This window comes from Phascolarctos cinereus, unplaced genomic scaffold (genome assembly GCF_003287225.1).
Source record: "Phascolarctos cinereus isolate Bilbo 61053 unplaced genomic scaffold, phaCin_HiC Scaffold_9;HRSCAF=440, whole genome shotgun sequence".
Lineage (NCBI taxonomy): Eukaryota > Metazoa > Chordata > Mammalia > Diprotodontia > Phascolarctidae > Phascolarctos > Phascolarctos cinereus.
The window spans coordinates 233,486,472-233,507,336 of record NW_027556402.1 but is presented as its reverse complement, the minus strand read 5'-3'; the positions used below and the strand labels follow the sequence as shown (position 1 = coordinate 233,507,336).

Below are 20,865 nucleotides of genomic sequence, written 5' to 3'. Positions count from 1 at the left end.
TAAAACAACTAAAATTTATATTACATTTTAATGTTTATAAAATGCTTTATACATGTTAAGTCACTTGGTCCCCACAATAACCCTGTGACATGGGTGTTATTCATGGGCCCATTTCACATAAGAGGAAACTGAGGCCCAGAGAAAGGTTAACTGACTTGGTGGTCAAGGGGAGAAAGAAGGAAATGAGCCCAGCTCCTCCTGACTCTAAACTCTACACAGCACATCACAGAAGTCAAATTTCTAACGAGATGTATACAAAATGCATCAATAAGCTTAGGGATACTCCATAAATGCCAGCTGTTGTCATCATTTTTTATTCCGTGAGCTAGAAGGGTCCTTAGAGATCATCTAAAGTGCCCTGTATGTGAATTTTATCCTAGGGACCCAGGGGCCTCTCCATCAGCCCTCCTGCCATATCTCCATATGTATGTTGTCTTCTCTAATTAGAATATTAGCTCCTTCAAAGCAGAGACCGTTTCAGTCCTTGGCACTGGCAGAGAACTGGGCATACAGTGAGTGCTGAACAAACGCTCATTTTTCATTTCATCTATCTGGTTCAACCCCCTCATTTGCCAGATGAATCACCTGAGGTTGGGAGAGATTAACTGGAGATCTTGCCCAAGGTCACCGGCACACAATTAGGAGCAGGGCTGGGCTTTCAATGAATGTCTTCCCTATCCCAACCCAGTGTTCTCTCTATTCAAATTTATCTTTCACAATTCATTTTTAAAGTGGGGCTCACTATTGCCTATCTTTTTGGGTGAACCAGCTACAATGTATCTTTTAGCAGCTGGCTACAATGTTTCTTTAAAGGTCTCTGACAGTTTTCATAAGGCTGCACAGCAAAGCCATAACTTTAAAGCATTAAGGGGGGGGCAAGTGAGAATTTCTGAGGAGAGCACAGGAAAAAGAAAAGTTTTAAAACCAACTCATCCCTAGGCTTGGTGCACTTCCTCACCACCTGCAGCGCTGCCTTTATATATAGCTCCGGAAATTCTTCCTAACGGAGTAAAGCAGTCCAGTGGGAGTCGGGGGAGCAAGGATGTGATGGGGGAGAGGGGAAGGTAAGAGATGGGGCGGGGAGGAAGAGATGAGGAGGGGAAGGAAGAGAAGTGGAAGGAAAGGTAAGAGATGATGGGGAGAAGGGGCAGAGAAGAAAGGAAGAGATGGGGGAGGGAAAGGTAAGAAATGGTGGGGAGGAGGGGGAGAGATGAGGGAGAGGAAGAAAGAGGAAGAGATGGGGGAGGGAAAGGTAAGAGATGAAGGAGGGAGGGGAGAGGAGGGGAAGAGATGGGGGAGGGAAGGTAAGAGATGACTAAGGCAGGGAAGGAACGAGAAGGGAAGAGATGACAGGAGGGGAGGGAAGCCAGGAAGAACAATAGGAGCTCTGTAGAATGAGGAAAAAGAGAATGTTCCAGGCTAAGGTTTCCACCCCAATGTGCCCAGTGAAGCCTCGGGGCACAGCTATGGGTGTAGCTAGCTAGCTGGGTTTCACATTTATTGCCCTCCCCAGGCCACCCCCTCCCCTCCCTCACCCCTCACCCCCACTGCTGGAGGGCTGAGGAATTTTTGGTGGCCAGTTCCCACATGCCTTTCACTGGTTTTCTCGGATACAAAAATTATCTAGGGGTAGGAATGACATTCACAGATCTGCATGTTAAATCTGACCGTTGGTGGGCCTTCGTGGGACTTTGGAAATTTTCACTAGGCCAAACATGTTTGTGGGAGAGAGCACCAGAGTAGAAAAGATTAGTGAACATTCTGGATCTTATGGAGGGGAGGGGTAGCTGTTCACAGAGGACTCATGTTCTTCATATACCTAAATGTGCATGTTGTCTCCCTCATTAAAATGTAAGCTCCTTGAGGGCAGGCACTGATTCACTTTTTGGCTTTCTACCTCAGCAGCAGTGCAGGGCCTGGCCCACAGTAGGTGCTTAATAAATGTTTGTTGATTGACATCATATCTGCCATGGGAAGGACCACGTGGGGAAGCCTCAAATGCAAAATGTCATCCAGCTCCCTTCTGCCACTGCCTCCCTCTCCCTACCAGGATCACTGGCTATCAAGACCTGGCCCCCAGATACCCTGCCCCATCCCCCCCCTAAGCTACTCAATATAGGGCCTCACCCCAGACTGGAGCTGCCCCAGTTACATGGTGTCTTCATCTCTGCCTGTCATATCTAGTCAGTCCGGACTCTAAATCATGCTTCATAGATTCCATCTGCCAGCGCCCCAAGACCTAGTCAGATGGGCATCTTGCCATCTGCCCCACCCACCTGGTATCTATCCCCACCCCCCACTTTCCACCTCTTTCTTAGGGAACAAAAATCAAACCAACATTGCCCACTGCAACAATAAAGGGCTTTCACAATCTACTGCCCTATGGTTCCATTTACAGTACCCATGACTTTGGAGGCCAAAGCTTTCTTCCTGGGCCACCATGCCTTCTCCCCTTGGGTGTGGACTTAGTATGGTAGTTTTTAAGTTGGGATCCAAGGATGTGGATAGATTTCTGGTGGGGGGAGGTCCATGAACATGGATTGGGGGGGAGATGACATCTTTATTTTCACTAGCCTCTATCTGAAATTTAGCATCTTTCAATTATTAAAAAAAAAAACAACAACGTCTGAGAAGGGCTCCAAAGGCCTCCCCCAATTGTCATCACGGTCCATGACCTAGTAGAATGTAGGCTTCTTGAGGACAAGAGCTGGTTTTATCTTTGAATCCCCAGGTCCTGGCACAATGTCTGGCCTATAGAACATATTTACACACGTTTATTAATCAGGTGACTTTGGGCATTTCTAAGAGCCTGAATTTTATATCAAATCTGCCTAGTCTACTGCGGACCATCACAGATTCTTGGAATTTTAGGGTTGGACGAGGCCTCAGAGTCTAAGCAAATCCTCCATGTCAATCCATCAACAAGCTTTTATGAAGGAGCTATTGCATACCAGCCACTGTGCTAAGTGCTAGAGATACAAAGAAAAAAATTAAAATAACCCTGCCCTTTGGAAGGCAGCATGGACATAAAGAAGTATGTACACACATGATATATCAAGAGCAAACAGAAGGGGAAACCTAGGAGAAGAAGGTTTTAGAAGCTCAGGGGACAGGGAGAGGCCTCCTGCTGAAAGCGGGGTGAGTCCTGAAGGATGAGAGCGAGGCTGAGGTGAAGAGGAAGAGCATTCCAGATATGGGGGCAGCCTGGGCAAAGGCAGAAAGATGGGATGTGGAGTTTCCTGTAAAAGGGCTCGGGCATTCTGTAAAGGGGAGTCAGCCCTCTGCTCTCAGTCCCATCCTGCAACGGGCAGGAACCCACTGCCCCTGAAGGCTGCCTGTCATTCTTAGGGACAGGTTCCGATTGTTGGGGATGTCTTATTTTGTTACCAGAGGCCTCAATTTACCTTTCTGCAACTGTCACTCATTCCCCCTAGTCCTAACCTCTGGGGTCAAGCAAGACCAGTGTAAAAAGGGGCAGATATTAAAAGCGTTCAGTTCCCTGGTCTACATTTTCAAGATTGGATCAGAGTGTAAAAAACATCTTCGCAAACACAGATTTGTAGAACCACAGATCATTTTTGCCCATCCAGAAGAGGACCTTAGTGGTCAAAACCGACCTCCTCCATTCATCGAGGTAGTCATTTTCAGTACTGTCTGACTCTCTGTGACTCCATCTAGGGTTTTCTTGGCAAATCTTTGCCATTTTCTTCTCCAGCTCATTTTACAGATGAAAAAACTGAGGCAAACAGGGTTAAGTGACTTGCCCAGGGTCATACAGCTAAGAAGTGTCTGAGGCTAGACGTGAACTCAGGAAGACAATTCAGATTCTGACTCCAGGCCGTGCTCTGCACTACAGTGCCACCTCATTCTATAGCGGCTGCCTCATTCGATGAAATTGAATTGAATTGAACGTGAAAAAATTTCAGGCATATTGAAGGAAAATGACTTACTCAAATCCACACGAATAGTAATTGGCAGAACCAGAATTCAAACTCAGATCCTTAACAAGAATCCTCTGCTTTTCCACTGCATCAAAGGCCCCCATATTCCAAGAAGCATATAAAACAGAAAGAGACTTCATAGATCACCTGGCTCAACTTCCTCATTTGACAAATGAGAACACTGAGACTCAAAATAAAGTTAACGGGCTTGTCTCAGGACACCTTGGGGACTAGATGGGCTAGAGGATGGGGAAAAGACTTCAAAACCAACCAGCCCAGACTAACATCTTCCCTTTCCATATTAAGCCCTCTCTGATCTAAGCCCACCCTGAAACAACCTTGGAAAACTGGAAAGAACCTCAGATTCTGAGTCACAAGAGCAGGACTGCCCATGTGACTCAGGGCAGTGGGGCCTTGCTAGCCCCCAGTTTTCTCATCTGTAAAACAGTGTGGGGAATAATCTGAATGTGAATCACTCCCAGCTCTCAGCCTACAATCAATTCTCCAAAGACCTGATGATCGACGTGTTTCAAATAAATATTTTCCATTCTTTTTTCTTCCTTGTTTTCTTTCTTTCTTTCTTTTTTTTTTTCTCAACAGTTCCCTAGTCACAGAAGTCCCTTATACTAGGCCAGTGACATTGTGCCTGGAGTGAATGTTCTGACAAACAAATGCTTAATGTCCAAAAACCACTGATTCATTTCCCCTGCAAACACTTCTCAAGGGCAAGTGTGGTTCATTGGAGTAAAATCAGTGCCAGCTTTGACTGTGATGAAAATGGAGGCAACCTTTCTACAAGCCAACTACTGTTCTATCTTGAATACACACAAACACCCCAGGGCCGCCTTTCTGCAAAACCTCAGTGGCGCGGAAGGGCAGGAACACTGGCAAAAATACCTGAGTAACTACGATGGCAAAATATTTTTTTTGCACAAAACCAAATAAATACACCAACCACCAAAGCCTTTTCCTGCTTTGGGATATTTCCATTTGCCCGTAAGTTCATTCTGATCTAGTCACAGTCTGATGAAAGGCTGTGTGGCACAGGGAAAAGAGCCCTGGACCTGGCATTAGAGACCACGGGTTTGAAGTCTGCCTCCGACACCTACTTCCTAGGAGAGGCAAAAAGTCACTTAGTTTCCTTCAGCCTCAGTTTCCCCATTAGTAAAGTGAAGATGTAGGACTAGGTAGTTTCTAAGGTCCCTTCCAGCTAGAGAACCATAACTGGACCTTTGGAAAGATGGTCCAAGATGGTCTAAGAACATGTTACAGCAATGCTGACCACCACTGCCTTACTTTGAAAGCTACATTAAACATCAGTCTAGGGTTCTGGCCTGCCATCCTGTTCCAGGACCAAGCATTTTCAGGAGAACCTTTTAGCTTCCTGCTCTTGGTTCTGAGCTGGGTAACCAGGGCTTGGAGCCAGACTGAGTCTGACGTGAGCCTTCTGGGTTGTGTGCCTGCCTCACTGACAGCAACTGAGGCAGAAGGCAGAGCAAATGGGAATCCATTTCTTGACAAGAGCCAGGACTCTGCGTTTCTGGTAACATTCAACAGGCTGGAAAACACAAACCTGATACAATGGTTTGAAAGCCTGGGGCTTTCCTAGGGGCAAAAAAATTCTTGACTTTTTTTTTAAGTTCATTCCCTTATGAAATCCCTTTGATGCGTCTTAATGCCTTGTCTGAGCTTTTGTCATCACTGCTTCTCTTGGGTGATGAAGAATTATAATGACCAACCACCCCCCTTCCTTATTTGCAGAGGTTAAATTCTCCAGATGGGGAAACATTGCGTAAATGGGTCATTGGACAAGATTGGTGGGTTGGGGGATGGCACAGCATAGACTTAGAACTGGAAGGGGCATCTGAGGACTCAGGCTTACAGGTTTAGAGTAGGAAGCAATCGATCAGAAGGAATTTATTAAGCACCCACTGTATGTTAGGTACTGTGCTAAGCTCCAGGCATACAAAAAGGCAGGGCAATAATCTCTGTCCTTAAGGAGCTTACATTCTAATGGGGGAAACAACCTGTTACTTAGAGGATATGTGTGTCCACACACACACAAACACATGTACAGACACACATATGTATATATGTGTACATATATACCCACATGTAAATGTGTATACATATGTTTTATATGTTTGCATGTATATACACAAACACATGCACCCACATATGTATATGTATGTACATATATTTGTATACCCATGTGTAAGTATGTATGCATATGTTTTATACGTGTGTATGTATATCTATAAATAATATATAAATATATATTTCTATATAAAGCACATATAAATACAATTTCAGAGAGGAACACATAATGGGGGGAGGTGGGGAGGCAGAGAAAGGAAGATAATTTAAAGGTCATCTAGACTATGGATCTCATTTTATAGTTGAGGAAACCGAGACCCAGAGGTTAAGCCACATATCTCAATCACATAAGGAATAAATAATAGAGTCGTGATTTGAACTCAAGCCTTCTGACCCTAAATCCAAGCCTTTCCATTGAGGTTTTACTGAACTGCCCCTCTACCTTTTTAAATTCTTTGTCTGAAATGATGGCTCTTTGAGTGGAGGGGCAAGGGGATAGATTTAGAAATGAAGTTAACAAAAGATAGCAATACTTTTAAAATATTACTGTTAGGGAGATGAATTTCTGTTTGAAAAAAAAATCTGTCCTCTGTAACAGACTCCACTAATATCCAGTTTTTCCTGCTTTCAGTGAGCTTATGAGATTGGCACTGGCCTTAAGATAAATGACAAGCCCGGAGATGTGTTCTAAACAGCAACCTCCTCTACATTCTGTTCCATGCTCGGCCTCCACGTGTTCTGTGATGCTGAACGGGTTTGAGTTTTTGTGTGACTACTGACCAGGTCTTATGGATATAGTCTTCCGAGACACAGACAGACACACAGACACACAGAGACATAAACAGACTGAGAGACAGGTATAGAGAGATGGAGATAGAGAAAGAGACTGACACACACAGAGAGACAGATATACATAGAGAGACAAAGACAGAGACAGAAGAGACACAGAGACATAGAGATAGACATGGAGAGATAGAGAGAAAGGAGAGAGACAGAGAAAGAGACAGATACACACAGAGACAGACAGACAGAGAAATTGAGAGACAGAAAGAGAAAGGAGAGACAGAGTGAGAAAGAGAGGAGAGCAAAAGGAGACACAGAGACAGACAAATAGAAAGAGAAACAAAGACAAAGTAAGATACAGAGCAGGAGGGGGAAAGAGAGAGGAAGAGAGATTGAGAGGTTGATTCTTCCACATTAGGTGGAGACAGGAAGTACTCCACGTGCTTATCTTCTGTTGTGGATTAGATACTAAGAACAACATATCTGGTCTTTTCAGTTCAAAGAAATGTTCCTGCCTCTTGCCTGGAGGCTCCCAGAAGCCAGTCATTCACACCTCCAAGAGAAGTCAGAATCACAAAAACTCTTTCTGGGCAAGGAGACCCAGATGCAATGGAAAGTGTGCTGAATTTGGTGTCCAAGACCCTGGGTCTGAATTACGGCTTTACCACTTTCAACAACCTATGTGACAAGTCAGGTCCCCTTAGGCAAGTCACACTCATCTGTTAAATGGAAAATATGGCTAACAAAACAATACCACTGGATTATTGTGAGTTTCCAATGACTAATATATATTCTAGGAACTCTGTTCCCTATGCCCAAGCAGCAGGTCTGCAGTATTCCGCCCTAGTCAGACCACATCTAGGGGGTCATTACTAAGCACTACATTTTGGGAAGGGTATCAGGGAAGAAGTTAAAGCATGCCAAAGGAATGAGAAGAATGGAGGATCCTGGAAATGATCAATTGAAAGAACTGAGGACATTCAGCTGGAAAAAGAGAAAGGTATTATATACCACATGTCATCTCTTCAAGTAGCTGGAAGAGGACTGATGCATGCTACCTTGGCCTAGGATGGCAGAACCAGAGGCAAGGGCCGGAGATCACAAACAGGCAGGATTTATAGGGAAAAAAAATCTTCCTGAAAATTAAAACTGCCTAAAAGTGGAATGGGCCGGCCTAGGAATTAATGGCTTCTCTATCATCTGATATTTTCAAACCATACTGAATGACCACCTGGCAAATGAGAGTCTTATTCAAGAACTGGTTAGGTCAGAACTCCTCACAGGCCTTGAGTTTAAATCCCAACTTGGTCACTCCTTATGTGATAGGCAACCCACTTAACCTCTCTGAGACTGAGTCGCCTTATTTGTGAAACTGGAGAGGACCAGGATTGACTAGCCCAAGGGTGGGGAACCTGCAGCCTCCAGGTCCTTGGGTGTGGCCTTTTGACTGAGTCCAAGTTTTACCGAACAAATCCTTTTATTAATAGGATTTGCTCTGTGAAGTTTGGATTCAGTCATAAGGCTGCACCTGAGGACCTAGAGGGCCAGAGGTGGCTTCGAGGCCTCAGGTTCCCCACCCCAGGACTAGCCCGCCTCCATAGTTTCTGCCAGCCTGAGAGTCATGGTCTGATAATCTGTAACATCTGAGGTCCCTTCCAGTTCTGATATTCTGCAATTCTTTCTCCCCTTGACAGATTAAACCAACAAAAAATGTGTTGAAAATGGAGCAGAAGAGGCTTGAAAGAATGCCACTAAAGCCAGAGGGTCTAAGTTGAAATCCTGACTCTACTATTTCTTTCCTATGTGACCTTGTGCATGTTATTTCACCTGGGTGACCTCAGTTTCCTCATCTGTAAAAAGAAGAAATATTCTCACATGCTTTCTCAGGTCCTTTCCAGTTCTAACACTATGATCTGACATCCAAAAATTAAGCTGCCCATGAACAACCATACAAACAAACAAAGCAACCTATCTCCACCTGGGAAACACAATAGATGCCAGTTTAGAATCAGCCAGGGGTTGTTGTCAAAGGACACGTGCAGATGAAGGGGATGCCAAACTGTCTTTCGTGGGTGTCATCCTCTCAGACACTTCCTCGCTGTCTGGCCACGCTCAAAGTTACATGAAATCAGTTTCGTCTCATATCAGAGACACCCTGGAAGCCTGCCTGCTCAGATCCTCACCTGCGACCAACAGCACAGTCTGAGGTCCAACCTTCCCAGACACAATCAGCCGTGGCCCAGAGGGGCAGCTCCAGACTAGAAAGATTCAGTGATGTGTAGGCAGCACGTTCCACCCCCTCCACACCCCTCTCTCTCTCTCTCTCTCTCTCTCTCTCTCTCTCTCTCTCTCTCTCTCTCTCTCTCTCTCTCTCTCTCTCTTTCTCCCCCCCCACCTCTCACACCTCTGCTATGACCTTGGACTTGTCATTTTAGCAAGATGAGCCTCAGTCCGCTTATCTGTAGGATAGGGGTTTTGTTTTTGCCCAGACTTTTGTCTATCTGGTAAGGAAATGCCCATGACTTTAGTATGTACATGGCTGATTGCCAACTTACATTCACACAGCTGCTGTGGAACGGGAAGGTTGTCTAGGGTCACATACACAATATATGTCAGAGGCTAGGCTTGAACCTAGGTCTTCCTGACTACAAGGCCAGAGCTCTAACCACTACACTATGCTACTTCTCAAAATACAGAAAGTAATTCTCAAACTGCTTGTTGCCTAGGGTTGGTGGAGACTAAAAGAGACAAGGCATAGAGCTATGTAAATGGGTGCCACTATTGTTATTATTGTGACTAAATTAATTACCCTTCAGCAATCAGAGGCAACAGCAGTGAAGTAGTAGAACAAGCTCAACTGAGAGTCAAGATCTGGGTTTGGACTTTACAAAGGGAGGCAGGGTGGTACCATGGAAAGACCACCGTTATTCCAGTGAGAGCACCATGCATGATTCAAATCCTGCCACTGGCAATTACTATCTATGGGACGTTGGCCAAATTACTTTACATCTCTGCGCCTCAGTTTCCTCATCTGCAAACTGATGGGATTGTCCTAGATGACCAAGCTGAATTTCCTTCTATCCCTAAATCTGTGATCTGTTAAAATGACTTTAGTAATACTTACACTACCCTTTTCAGACAGATGATCTGTAAAGTCCCCTCCAACTCTGAAATCCCATGACCCTAAAATAGCCTTACTTCCCTACTTTAAGCCTCAGTTCCTTATCTATCTTGAGGCAGCTAAGTGGTGTAGGGAGGTGACCCTAGGGTCAGGAAGACTTGAGTTCAAATTCAGCTTCAGATACTTACTAGCTAGTTGACCCTAGGCAAGTCACTTAACCCTGTTTGCCTCAGTTTCCTTATCTGTAAAATGAGCTGGAAAAGGAAATGGCAAACCATTCTAGTATCTCTGCCAAAAAACCAAAACCAAAACCAAAATGAGGTCACAATGAGACAGACATGACTGAACAACAATAACATTCCTTATCAATAAAATGAAAGAGTTAGATTAGATTATCCCTCCAGGGTCCCTATTTTTGTGATTAACCTGAGAGGCAAAATGAGATTTAGATTCCTGGGGATGAAGAGACCCAAAGGCTTAAGGCATGAACTGGAAAGAGTCCTTTCTCAAAGGGTGCTACTTTTTATACTTCACTCATGTCGTGCAAATGGCCACTGGAACATCTTGATGACACTGACCTGTCAGAGAAGGGGCACACTGTATGTTTGCTAGTCAAGGTCTGTTTGAAGAGAGCTATTCTTCTACACATTGGTGCATTGAATTAGTGGGCATGCACCCCCATGTAGAAGGCCCTGAAGTTCCTCCAACAAGTGGTTTTCTAAATACAGGAAGCATAATGCAAGAGCCACAGCTTATAAGGCAGGTGACAGGGACGGCTGTAAGTCAAAACAGTTTCCATCTCGTGGAAAGAACACATATTTGGATTGTGAATTTGGAACTGATTTTGGCCTCAGTTTCCTTTGAAATGAGGAGGTTAGACTAGATGACCTCTAAGACATCTCCCACCTCTAGAGCTCTGATCTCCTCTACAGAAAAGAAATGACCCCTACCATCTCTCTGTGTAGAACCACAGGGCCTAGCAACATCGGGCTGGTTGAAAGAGCCCTGAACTCAGGAGTCAGAAGAAGAGCTCTAGTCTAGGCTCTGCCACTCAACAAGCTATGCAATCTTGGGTAAGTCATTTCCCTTCCCAGGGCCTCAGTTTCCTGAACCGTCAAATGAGGGGGTCAGCATAGATCAGTTCTCAACCTAGGATCTATGAACTTGTTTTATATATGTGTGTGTGCGTGTATTCACACACATACACATTTGTGTATATATACATACATACATATTTAATAACTATTTAAATAACTGGTTCCTTTTGTAATACTATGTATTTTACGCCTTTAAAAACATTCTTCTGAGAAGGGATACATCAGTTTTACCAAGCTGTCAAAGGGGTCACCGACACCCCAACAAGGCAAGAACTCCTGCTTAGGTGATCTCTGAGATGCCTTGCAGAGATGACATCCTTGGAGATGAGTGGAATATTTGTCCAATTTCTCCAGCCCCCTATACAACAGATTAGGAAAGCTGGTCCTCAGAAGTCTCTGGTGACCCCGGCTCGCCAGGCTTCTACTTCGTCCAGCCCCCACTACGCCCCTCGAAAAGAAAACAAGCAAGCAGTCAAGTTAATCACTCAAACTCTCCCGGACGCTCTACCTTCAGCACCCCTCCACTGCCTGCCTCAGAGTTTAAAGGGACCGAGGTCCTCAATTTCTTTTGTGAATTAGGAAATCACTACTTGGTACCGTTAGTACCGATTTCCAATCTGCAAACATCCAACACACTTGGGGAAGGGGAGGACCTACCAGAATTTCCATCAGTCCCACGGTCCTAGTGGGGAAACTGAGGCTCAGGAAGTGTGAAAGCCACACAAAAGCTACAGCAGCATTAAGCTCACGGGGTTGGGCAGCAATGGAAGGTCTCCCAGGAGCGGAACAGAGCAGGAAAGACTTTTCTACGGCTCAGCCCCCCAGTCCCCGGCCATCTCCGGGCTGGAGGGCACAGGAGAGCACACACACGCATGAACACACACAGGACGGGGCGTGAGCTCCGCCCCGCCTGCGCAGGGAGCCTCTCGGTCGCTCCGGCTACTTCCCGGCGCCTGCTCCAGAGGCACAATGACCCCCGCCCAGCTGCAGCCCCTCGGCCCCCGTGCCCACGCCACGGCCGCACACTCACTCCCGCGTGCACACACGCGTGCATGCATGCGTGCGTGCGCCCGGGCCGGGGGAGCTGGGTCCGCCCTGCACGCAGCAGCCCCGAAAGCGCAGCCCGGGAGGAGAGAGGGCAGGAGGGAGGGAGGACGAGGACAGGCTGGCCGGCCGGCGATCCCAGCCCCAGCCCGGCCGGCCCCAGCCCGCGCAGGCCAAGCAAGTTTGCCTCGGGTCCCTCCCGCGGCCGCCCCCAGACTCACTTACCCCCGGCGCTGCTCAGCAGCAGGCACAGCGGCCCCAGCAGCCACATGGCGCGGCCGCCGCGGCTCCCGCTGCTCCCCGGCCGCCGCCGCCTGCCCGCCGGCCTGCTGAGTCCCTGGCCCGGCCCGGCCCGGCCGCCTCCTCCCCCGCCCCTCCCCCTCTCGGCCCCGCCCCTCCAGGCCCCCGCCCACCGCGCAGCCCCCCTCCGGGCCCCGCCTTCCCCTCTGCTCCCCAGCCCCGCCCCGCAAAGTTTAGCGGGAGCCTTGGAGGTGCTGGGGGCTGCACCTCCTCCCGCTCCCCACCCCCCGAGGGGCTCAGAGGAAGGAGGGGGGCGTGGGGAGCCATGGAGAGAGCAGGAGAGCTGGGAAGCATCGCACCCTTGTCTGGATTCTGTAGCTGCTGCCCTTCCTGCTCGGCTCCCTCTCTTTCCCAATGGCGCCCTGAGACTGTTCCCTCTTCCTTTGTTCCTCTTCTCTCCGGTCTCCTGGCCCTCTCAGCCACCTCTCGCCCTCTCCGCTCTTCCCCTTGCTCTCCCTTCTTTCTTCTTTCCCTCCAACGTTCCCTTCATATTCACTCTGTACCGTTCCCTCTCCCTGTCCCACCTCCCTCCAGGTAACCCCCCCAAAAAAAAACCCCAAAGCAACCAACCCTACACACACCCCAGGCTGCTCTGAAGCCTCCCCTGGACACTTTCAGTGAGAGGAGTCCCGGATTCAAACTGAATGCGCGTGGACCATCTGCTAGGTCGTATACTAGGCTAGGAGCTGGATGCAAGCAATCCACCACCCCCGCCCCTTGCCCAAGTCTTCCCGATGTCTGGAATGATGAGGATAGCTCCACTTTACATAGCTCTCGTGCTGCTTCCTCCCCAGAATGACTCAGGTGCCTTGTCCAACGTCAGGTGTTTCCTGATCCCTGCCTCCATCCTAACCCAGTTGTTAGCTCTCTGCTCCTTGAAATTACTTTGTATAACTTTTAGTTTACTTAGTGTTGACTTACCTGTGTATAGGGTGTATCTGCCCCTTCAGTAAAATACGTACCCCTTGAAGGCAGGGACTCTTAACTTTTTTTGGATCTTAGGCGGTAAATTCAAATACTCAAATGGAAGTGAACTCATGCTTTTACATGTCAGAGCGACTCTTGTCCTGTTTTACTGAAAGCTTGGTTTAGTTACTAGATAGGTCACTGGCCTCAAATCAGAAACACTTCGGTTCAAATCCTACCTTATATATTTAGTAGCTATGTAAACTAGGGCATTACTTAGCCCCTGTCCCTCAGTTTCCCCAACTGTCAAATGAGGCCTTTGTCTCCAAAGTTCCTACCAGCTCTACATGTATGATCTTGTGAAAATTCACCATATCGGGTCCACCTTGAAGGGCTTCCTGGCTTTCTCTTGACATCATTAGGATTGAAGTCCAGCATTGGAGTGGTACACCTGGCATCCGTTATCCTTATGACTTGGCTAGCTCATTTTCCCTTCCCATCATACATTTCCACGATGACAACTTTTACTCCTGTTCTTTGAAGTCTCTCATTGGTTATGAGCTGTCCCCACCATGGGTCTGCTATCACCTTCTATATAATTTTTTTTTAAAATTCTTTGGAGACTTGTACTCCATGTCTCAATTACACAACACTAGTAAAATACAGGTGTTCAAAAGATGGGCTTTTATTTCCCAGGAGAAACTTGAGGTCATTTGTATTTTCCTGCAGATAGTGTAGCCCACTCTCTCCTTCCTTTTTAATTCTGGACCCAAATCATTGTCCTAGATAGCTATAACAATGGTAATACTCTGTAGGTAAATAACACAACTGCATACCTAGGGGCACATAAGGACAAAACTAGGACCATAAACAGAAGAAAAATACAAAAGATCTACACAAATTTTTATGTCACTCTGTTGCCTAGATGGGCAATCAATATTATTTATTCATTCAGATTGCTCTCCAAAATGGTTGGATCAACTCACAGATCGACCTACAGTGAATTAAGGTCCCAATTTTTCCATATCCCCTCCAACATTTGTCACTTTCCCCTTCTATCATTTTAGCCAATCTGATAGGTATAAAATGATCTTTGAAGGTTGTTTTAATTTGCATTTCTGTAATCAATAATGATTCAGAGCATTTTTATATGACTATAAATTGTTTTGATTTCTTCATTGGAAAACTGCCTCTTCATATCCTTTGACCATTTATCAATTGAGGAGTGACTCTTACTCTTATAGATTTGACAAAGGTCAAATTCTTTTGAGTGCTTACAGATCTCCTCCGTGAGGTTCCACAATGTTCCAGGTCTTGATTCAAGCAGAACAATGTTATCTGTAAACAGGAGCATTTGGAAGACCTCCCCATCCATAGAGAATCCCTCTGCAAGTTGGACTTGCCCCTGGACCTTCTTCATCCCAGTGGCTAACACTTGTTTGTTAACTTCCTTCAGATTGACAACTCCAAAACTATGTGCCTGCCTTCCCATCTATACAAAATCTTTGTGAGACTCATCAAAGACATCTTCAATGATGGTATGAATGCCAGGTTCACAGTGATATTCTACAGTAGATCCCATTTTACCTCCATGCAATTGGCTGGAAGATGTCAAGACTATAAGATTCCATTGTGTTTGTTTCATGATTTTGAAGAGGGGGAAAGCATTAAAGCATATAACCTGGGGGCAGCTAGATGGAGCAGTGGATAGAGCACTGGATTCAGGAAGACCTGAGTTCAAATCTGGCCTCAGATCCTTGACACTTACTAGCTGTGCGATCCTGGGCAAGTCACCTCACCCCATTGCCTCACCCCAAAAAAAATGAATACAAAAAAACCATATAATCTTGATGCACATGTAGATGGGTCTCATAAAGATGTGTATAAATGGGAAAAGAGGTTGTTGTTAAAGTTGATGTAAAACATTTTTACTGTTTTGTTTTGTTGTCAACCGTGGAAGACAACAGAGCCCCCACACTTTGGTTCTAACATCATAGTCCTGGATGTGCTTATGAAGAAGGTAGGAATGGCATTCCAGAGAACAAAGACAGGAAAAGCAGTCAGACTGAATCAAGCACACACAGAAGAGATCTGTGCTGAAGGTGACACAATTGTGACTTTCACAAGGTATCTACAGGAAGGGAAGGTGTAAAAACAAACTGGGACCTTGTTCCTACAGAAAACAGAGTTGTTGGGAAGAACATTTCACACAGCTGGCACCTACCAAATATTAACTGAATTGAACTGAATGATTTAAAAAAAAATTTAAAAAATATCCTCTGCCCTCAAGGAGCTTCCATTACTGGCAGAACCCAACTGGAGTATTTTATTTCCACTCTGCATACCTCTATCACAGGGTGATTTGTAAATCTTAAAGATCTACAGATATTGGGAACAAACATTTATTGTGTTCCTGTGGGGGGGGGGTAGAGATACACAGATAAATCAGATCTAGCCCTTGACCTCAAGAAGCTTATTATCAATCTTATATTTTTTAATGGTTTAAAGAAAGAAAACAAAGATCAGGACTCATCTGTCCTCATAGGAGTAACTCACATGTCTATAGATCTTTACAGTTTGCCAAGTACATTCTTCACAAAAGCTCTGTGAGGTGTACAATGCAAGCATTATTATACCCATTTTATAGATGAGAATGCTAAGACTCAGAGGAAAAAGTGGGCTCATTAGTAATGCATTCTTCTGTTGAAGCTTCTCTCTGTTCTATCTTGCCATTCAACTTCTGAGTTGAGTCTGTCTCTGAGAGACAGGTCTCTCAGAATTACTCAGTCCTCTGCCTTCACTATCCTGCTATCACCTCTTCTTTTAGTGTGAGAAACTGACTCTTTGTGAAATGGCTGACACAAAACAAATACTTCTGGAATTTTGTGCTCTATTCTGGACACAAAGGTTTAAGAAGGATTTTGATGAGCTGAAGTATGTCCAGAGAACTGCAACTAGGATGCTGTACATATGTACCTATGTGTGCATGTATGTATCTATATAGGTAGGTAGATAGGTAAGTAGGTATACGCAAGCTAGATGCAGAAAGAATACAAAATAATTTGAGGGAAGGCACTGGAAGCTGGGAGTGAGAAAAGGCTTCCCTTTGAAACAAAAATATTAATCTTTCTGTGTCATACACCGCTTTGGCCATCTGGTGAAGCCTTGAGACCCCCTCTCAACAATAATTTTGTTAAATGCATAAAATAAAATATACAAAACCACAAAGGAAGCCAATTATACCAAAATACAGCTATCACTTAAAAAAACTTCATGGACTGCACATTTAAAACTTCTGCTTTAGGAAGTAGTGATTAAGTTGAGTATTGAAGGAAATTCCAGGGGTAATACAAAGTAAAAACTGAAATACCTTTCCCCAAGTAAGAGCTAGCATTTACATGATGCTTTCAAGTTTGCAAAGTGCTTCACACAAATAATCTCATTTTATCCTCATAATAATCCTGGTCTGGGGTCCATTACTGTCCTATTTGGTGACTGCATCAAATGACCCCCTAGACCTAGATACCTAGGTAGCCCCAACCTGGACATCCTGTTGTCATCTTCCCTGCTGCCAGTGTATCCTCCCTCCTCCCCCCCTTCCCCCTGCTGTTTTCCAGCTGTAGAACAGAAATTGAATCAATATAGCCGTTGCTACTAGAGGAGACATTTGATCAACTCGCTATGATTCCACTCATCACCACTGTGACTCCCCAAATTAAAACAGCACCTTCAAGGCCACCAAACCAATATGAGTCGGTGCTTAATACATGATTTTTTTCATACATTCATTCTTCATTCATTCCATACTGAGAATTTCCCTGTGCCAATGAAATTATGAATCCAAACCAAAAATTCTGTATGTATCCATCTTCCCTCAATACACAGCTCAAGTGACATCTCCTTTGTGAGGTCTTTTCTGATCCCTCCAACCCCCAGGATTTTAGAGCTGTTTCCTTCCTGTTATTATTTGATATATACTTTGTAACTACTGATCTATGTATGCCTTGTATCCACATCACCAAGTACTGTGTCTTGCTCTGAATAGGTAAGTGTTTAATAAATGCTGTTGCTTGGTAAACAGGATCTTCCCAACAGTCAGTCCTAGCAATAAGGTTACAATGAATATATATATAGATATAGATATAGATATAGATATAGATATAGATATAGATATAGATATAGATATAGATATAGATAGATAGATATATAGATATATAGATATATAGATATATAGATATATATAGATATATATATATAAATCAGCTTGTTGTTATGGAGGCAGCTAGGTGGTACACTGGGTAAAATGTTGGATTTGGAGACAGGAAGATCTGAGTTCAAGTCCTGCCTCAGATGCTTACCAGTTATGTCACCCTAGAGAAGTTACCTAATAGCTCTCAGCCTCAGTTTCTCCATCTGTAAAATGGAGATAACAATAGCATCAACCTCACAAAGTTGTTGTAAGGATCAAATGAGAGAATATATGCAGAGTTCTTTTCAAACATTAAATTGCAACATAAATGCTTATGATTGTTATTATTACTAACAGAAAGCAGGGATATATTCTTTAACTTTGACAGTACAGTATTAACATTAACTCTTTATTTCCTCTCCATCTTGACTTTATTATGTATGTATGTGTATTGTGAGACTCTCTCTTCTTCATTTTTTATCCCTTCATACATGCTTTCCCCTATTTCTTTGATTTCTTCCTGTTGTTCATTACTTACTTGTATACATCTTAGTTTGGCCATTCCCCAACCAATGGACACATGTTTTATTTCCAGCTTTGTATTATCACAGAGAATGCTGCTATGGACTTTCCTTTCTGTTAATGACCCCCTTGGATCCCCCTGGGATCTCTGGGTCAAAAGGCAAAAATTTAGTGGAAGAAACCTTATCTATCATTTTATTATGTCGTAAACTTGGGTGCCCAAAAAAGTTTTCTAGTATGTATAATTATTGCTAAGAAAAATGCTGAGCACAAATGTTCTACTAGCTGAAAATTAAAGTCAACTCCAAGCTGCCAAATATCTATCTATCTATCTATCTATCTATCTATCTATCTATCTATCTATCCATCTATCTATCCACATACATATTCACATGTGCATGTGTGTGTATATATATGTATGCATATATAAACATATGATAGATAGATAGATAGATAGATAGATAGATAGATAGATAGATAGATAGATAGATAGATAGAAAGAAAGAAAAATAAATAGTCACACTAATCCACAGAGAAATACTGTGGGGAACAAGCAGAATCCTTGTAATTCATGTTTAATATAGTCACTAGCTTGCTGGAGAGAGATGCATTGACTTTTATGAATGAGGCATTTGTATCACCCAAAAGCATGCATTTTTTTTTACTTATTTTAAAAAGCATGCGCTTTATTATTTATTTGAATGCTTTGCTTTTATTGCCACTTGAATGTGGTTGCCTAAGTCTTTAAAAGGGTGATTTTTCATGGAGGATGAGCCTGGGAAACAAGGATGATGCCGAAGGGAAATGAATTTGACTTGCATGGTGATGCAGTGGAGAGAGAACTGTGGCTTTCGGGTCAGGACGACCTGGAAACAAATGCTAACTCTGATATATATTATGTCATCATGGACAAGGCACTTAACTGCTCAGTGAGTCCCTCCCCTTCCAAACAATTCTCTAAGACTATGGATTACAGAAGAGTTGCTGATCTGGATTGGTGGATGGAACTTCCACACAAGGTCTTCTCAGTGATGAAATCTGGAATCCAGACTCCACCCCCCACTCCCCATAATGTGTGAGTATTATGACCAAATATTCTGGATTTTCCAAATATTCCATTCCATTGTCTTTATAAACCATATGACCAAGAGAAATGCTCTATTAAACCACCATATCTCTAATTGGGAGTTCAGAAATTATGTTCATTGTACGTTGGCCCAGACTTTCCTTTAGCTCATTTTCCCCTCCTTAATTGGGGAATTATGGGGGAAAGCTCATAATGAAGACAGCTATATTCATTAATGGATCAAACATTTATTAAATGCCCCCTGTGTGCAGAGCATTGTGTTATAACATCCTGGGGGAAACACAAAGGCTAGTAGACATAGAAACTCCCCCTCAAGAAACTTAAAGCCCAGACAGTGATACAACTATTATACATAGAAATATTAGAGAATTACAAAGCAAAGTATCCTGTGTGTGGTTATACTGTATGATAAATACATTCACTTACCATACATCTATCTTCTTACATCTATATGTTAGGAATTCCAGCATCAGTACATAGCATTGTGCATGGCACCTAGTAGTCACTTAATACATGCTCATAGATTGATCTATCCATAGCCTCATGGATTGGTCATTCTTCCCTCCATGTGGACAGCCATACCTTTGTAACTTACTACATGGCCTTGAGAATGGCAGGGAATCAAGAATGACTTGTCTTTTATAGCACCTTTGACAGGTGGTCATCAATACCTAACAAGGAGGGATCCATTACCTCCTAAAACAATCCATTCTATTTGTTGATAAGTCTAATGGTTAGGAAGATTTTTTTTTTTTGTGAGGCAGTTGGGGTTAAGTGACTTGCCCAGGGTCACACAACTAGTAAGTGTCAAGTGTCTGAGGCCAGCTTTGAACTCAGGTCCTCCTCGCTCCAGGGTTGGTTCTCTATTCCCTGTGCCATCTAGCTGCCCCAGAAGATTTTTTAAAATTTCTTTTATTAACCAAATAACTGTCTTCCCTACAACTTTCTCCCATTGCTTCAGGTTCTGCCTTCAGTGGCCAAGCTGAACAAGACTAATCCTTCTTTGACAAGGCAACTTTAGATAATTAAAGACAGTCATCACATCTTATAAAACCATAGATTTAGAGTTGGAAATGACCCCAGAGGCCCTCCAATTCAACCCCCCCCTTAATTTTACAGATAAAGAAACAGGCTCAGAAAGGAGCCTTGTCTAAAGTCACTAAGGAAATAAGTGGCAGAGGCAGGGTTTGAACCCAGGCCCACCTCCTCCAGAGTCAGTCTCATTGATCTGTACCAGAATACCACTCAAAATCTGAGTTCTGTTGGTATGGCCTTCAAGAATCTAGGTCACACGCACACCACAACAAAACAGTGGTGGAGGACTTTCAGGAAGGTTAAATCTATCGTTAAAAAAATGAATTTTATAGAAAATATTTTCCCTGGCAAGTATGAACATGGTCTTTGGGGATTTCTTGGCTATATTTGCTTATAGGCACAGTGTAGTGTACCAGCATATCCTGTGTCAATTGGTCCCAAAGAATGGAATTCCATACTGATGTCAGAACATTAAAGCAGCTTCTGCAAGGGGGAAATACCCAGTGTGGAGGAATTCCTGGACTGAACCTGCTAAAGAGAAAAGGAAGACCTCTTAAACAATGATAATTTCCTGAATCAAGTAGGGGCATTATGAGACAGTGCCACAGTATGGGAGAGCTATCTTGGGCCTTGCTCTTTTACTATTTTTTGTTTGAAATTCACTTAACTGTATTTGTTTTATTTGTTTAAATTAATTTTATAATTATCAAGAATTTTTTCTTTCCTTATCCATATAAAAAAAA

At 43.9% G+C, this 20,865-nt stretch overlaps 1 protein-coding gene across 2 annotated transcripts in view; it reads right to left on the bottom strand.

The window, feature by feature from the left end:
* Positions 1-12,425, bottom strand: part of LDLRAD3 (low density lipoprotein receptor class A domain containing 3) — a 268,228-nt gene extending 255,803 nt beyond the window's left edge. For both annotated transcript variants that reach the window (XM_078149024.1, XM_020963945.2), the window contains exon 1: positions 12,309-12,425. In XM_078149024.1, the coding sequence (XP_078005150.1) occupies positions 12,309-12,354 (46 nt within the window). In that variant the 5' untranslated portion in view covers positions 12,355-12,425. The remainder of the gene's footprint in view (positions 1-12,308) is intronic.
* Between the last annotated feature and the right edge of the window lie 8,440 nt (positions 12,426-20,865).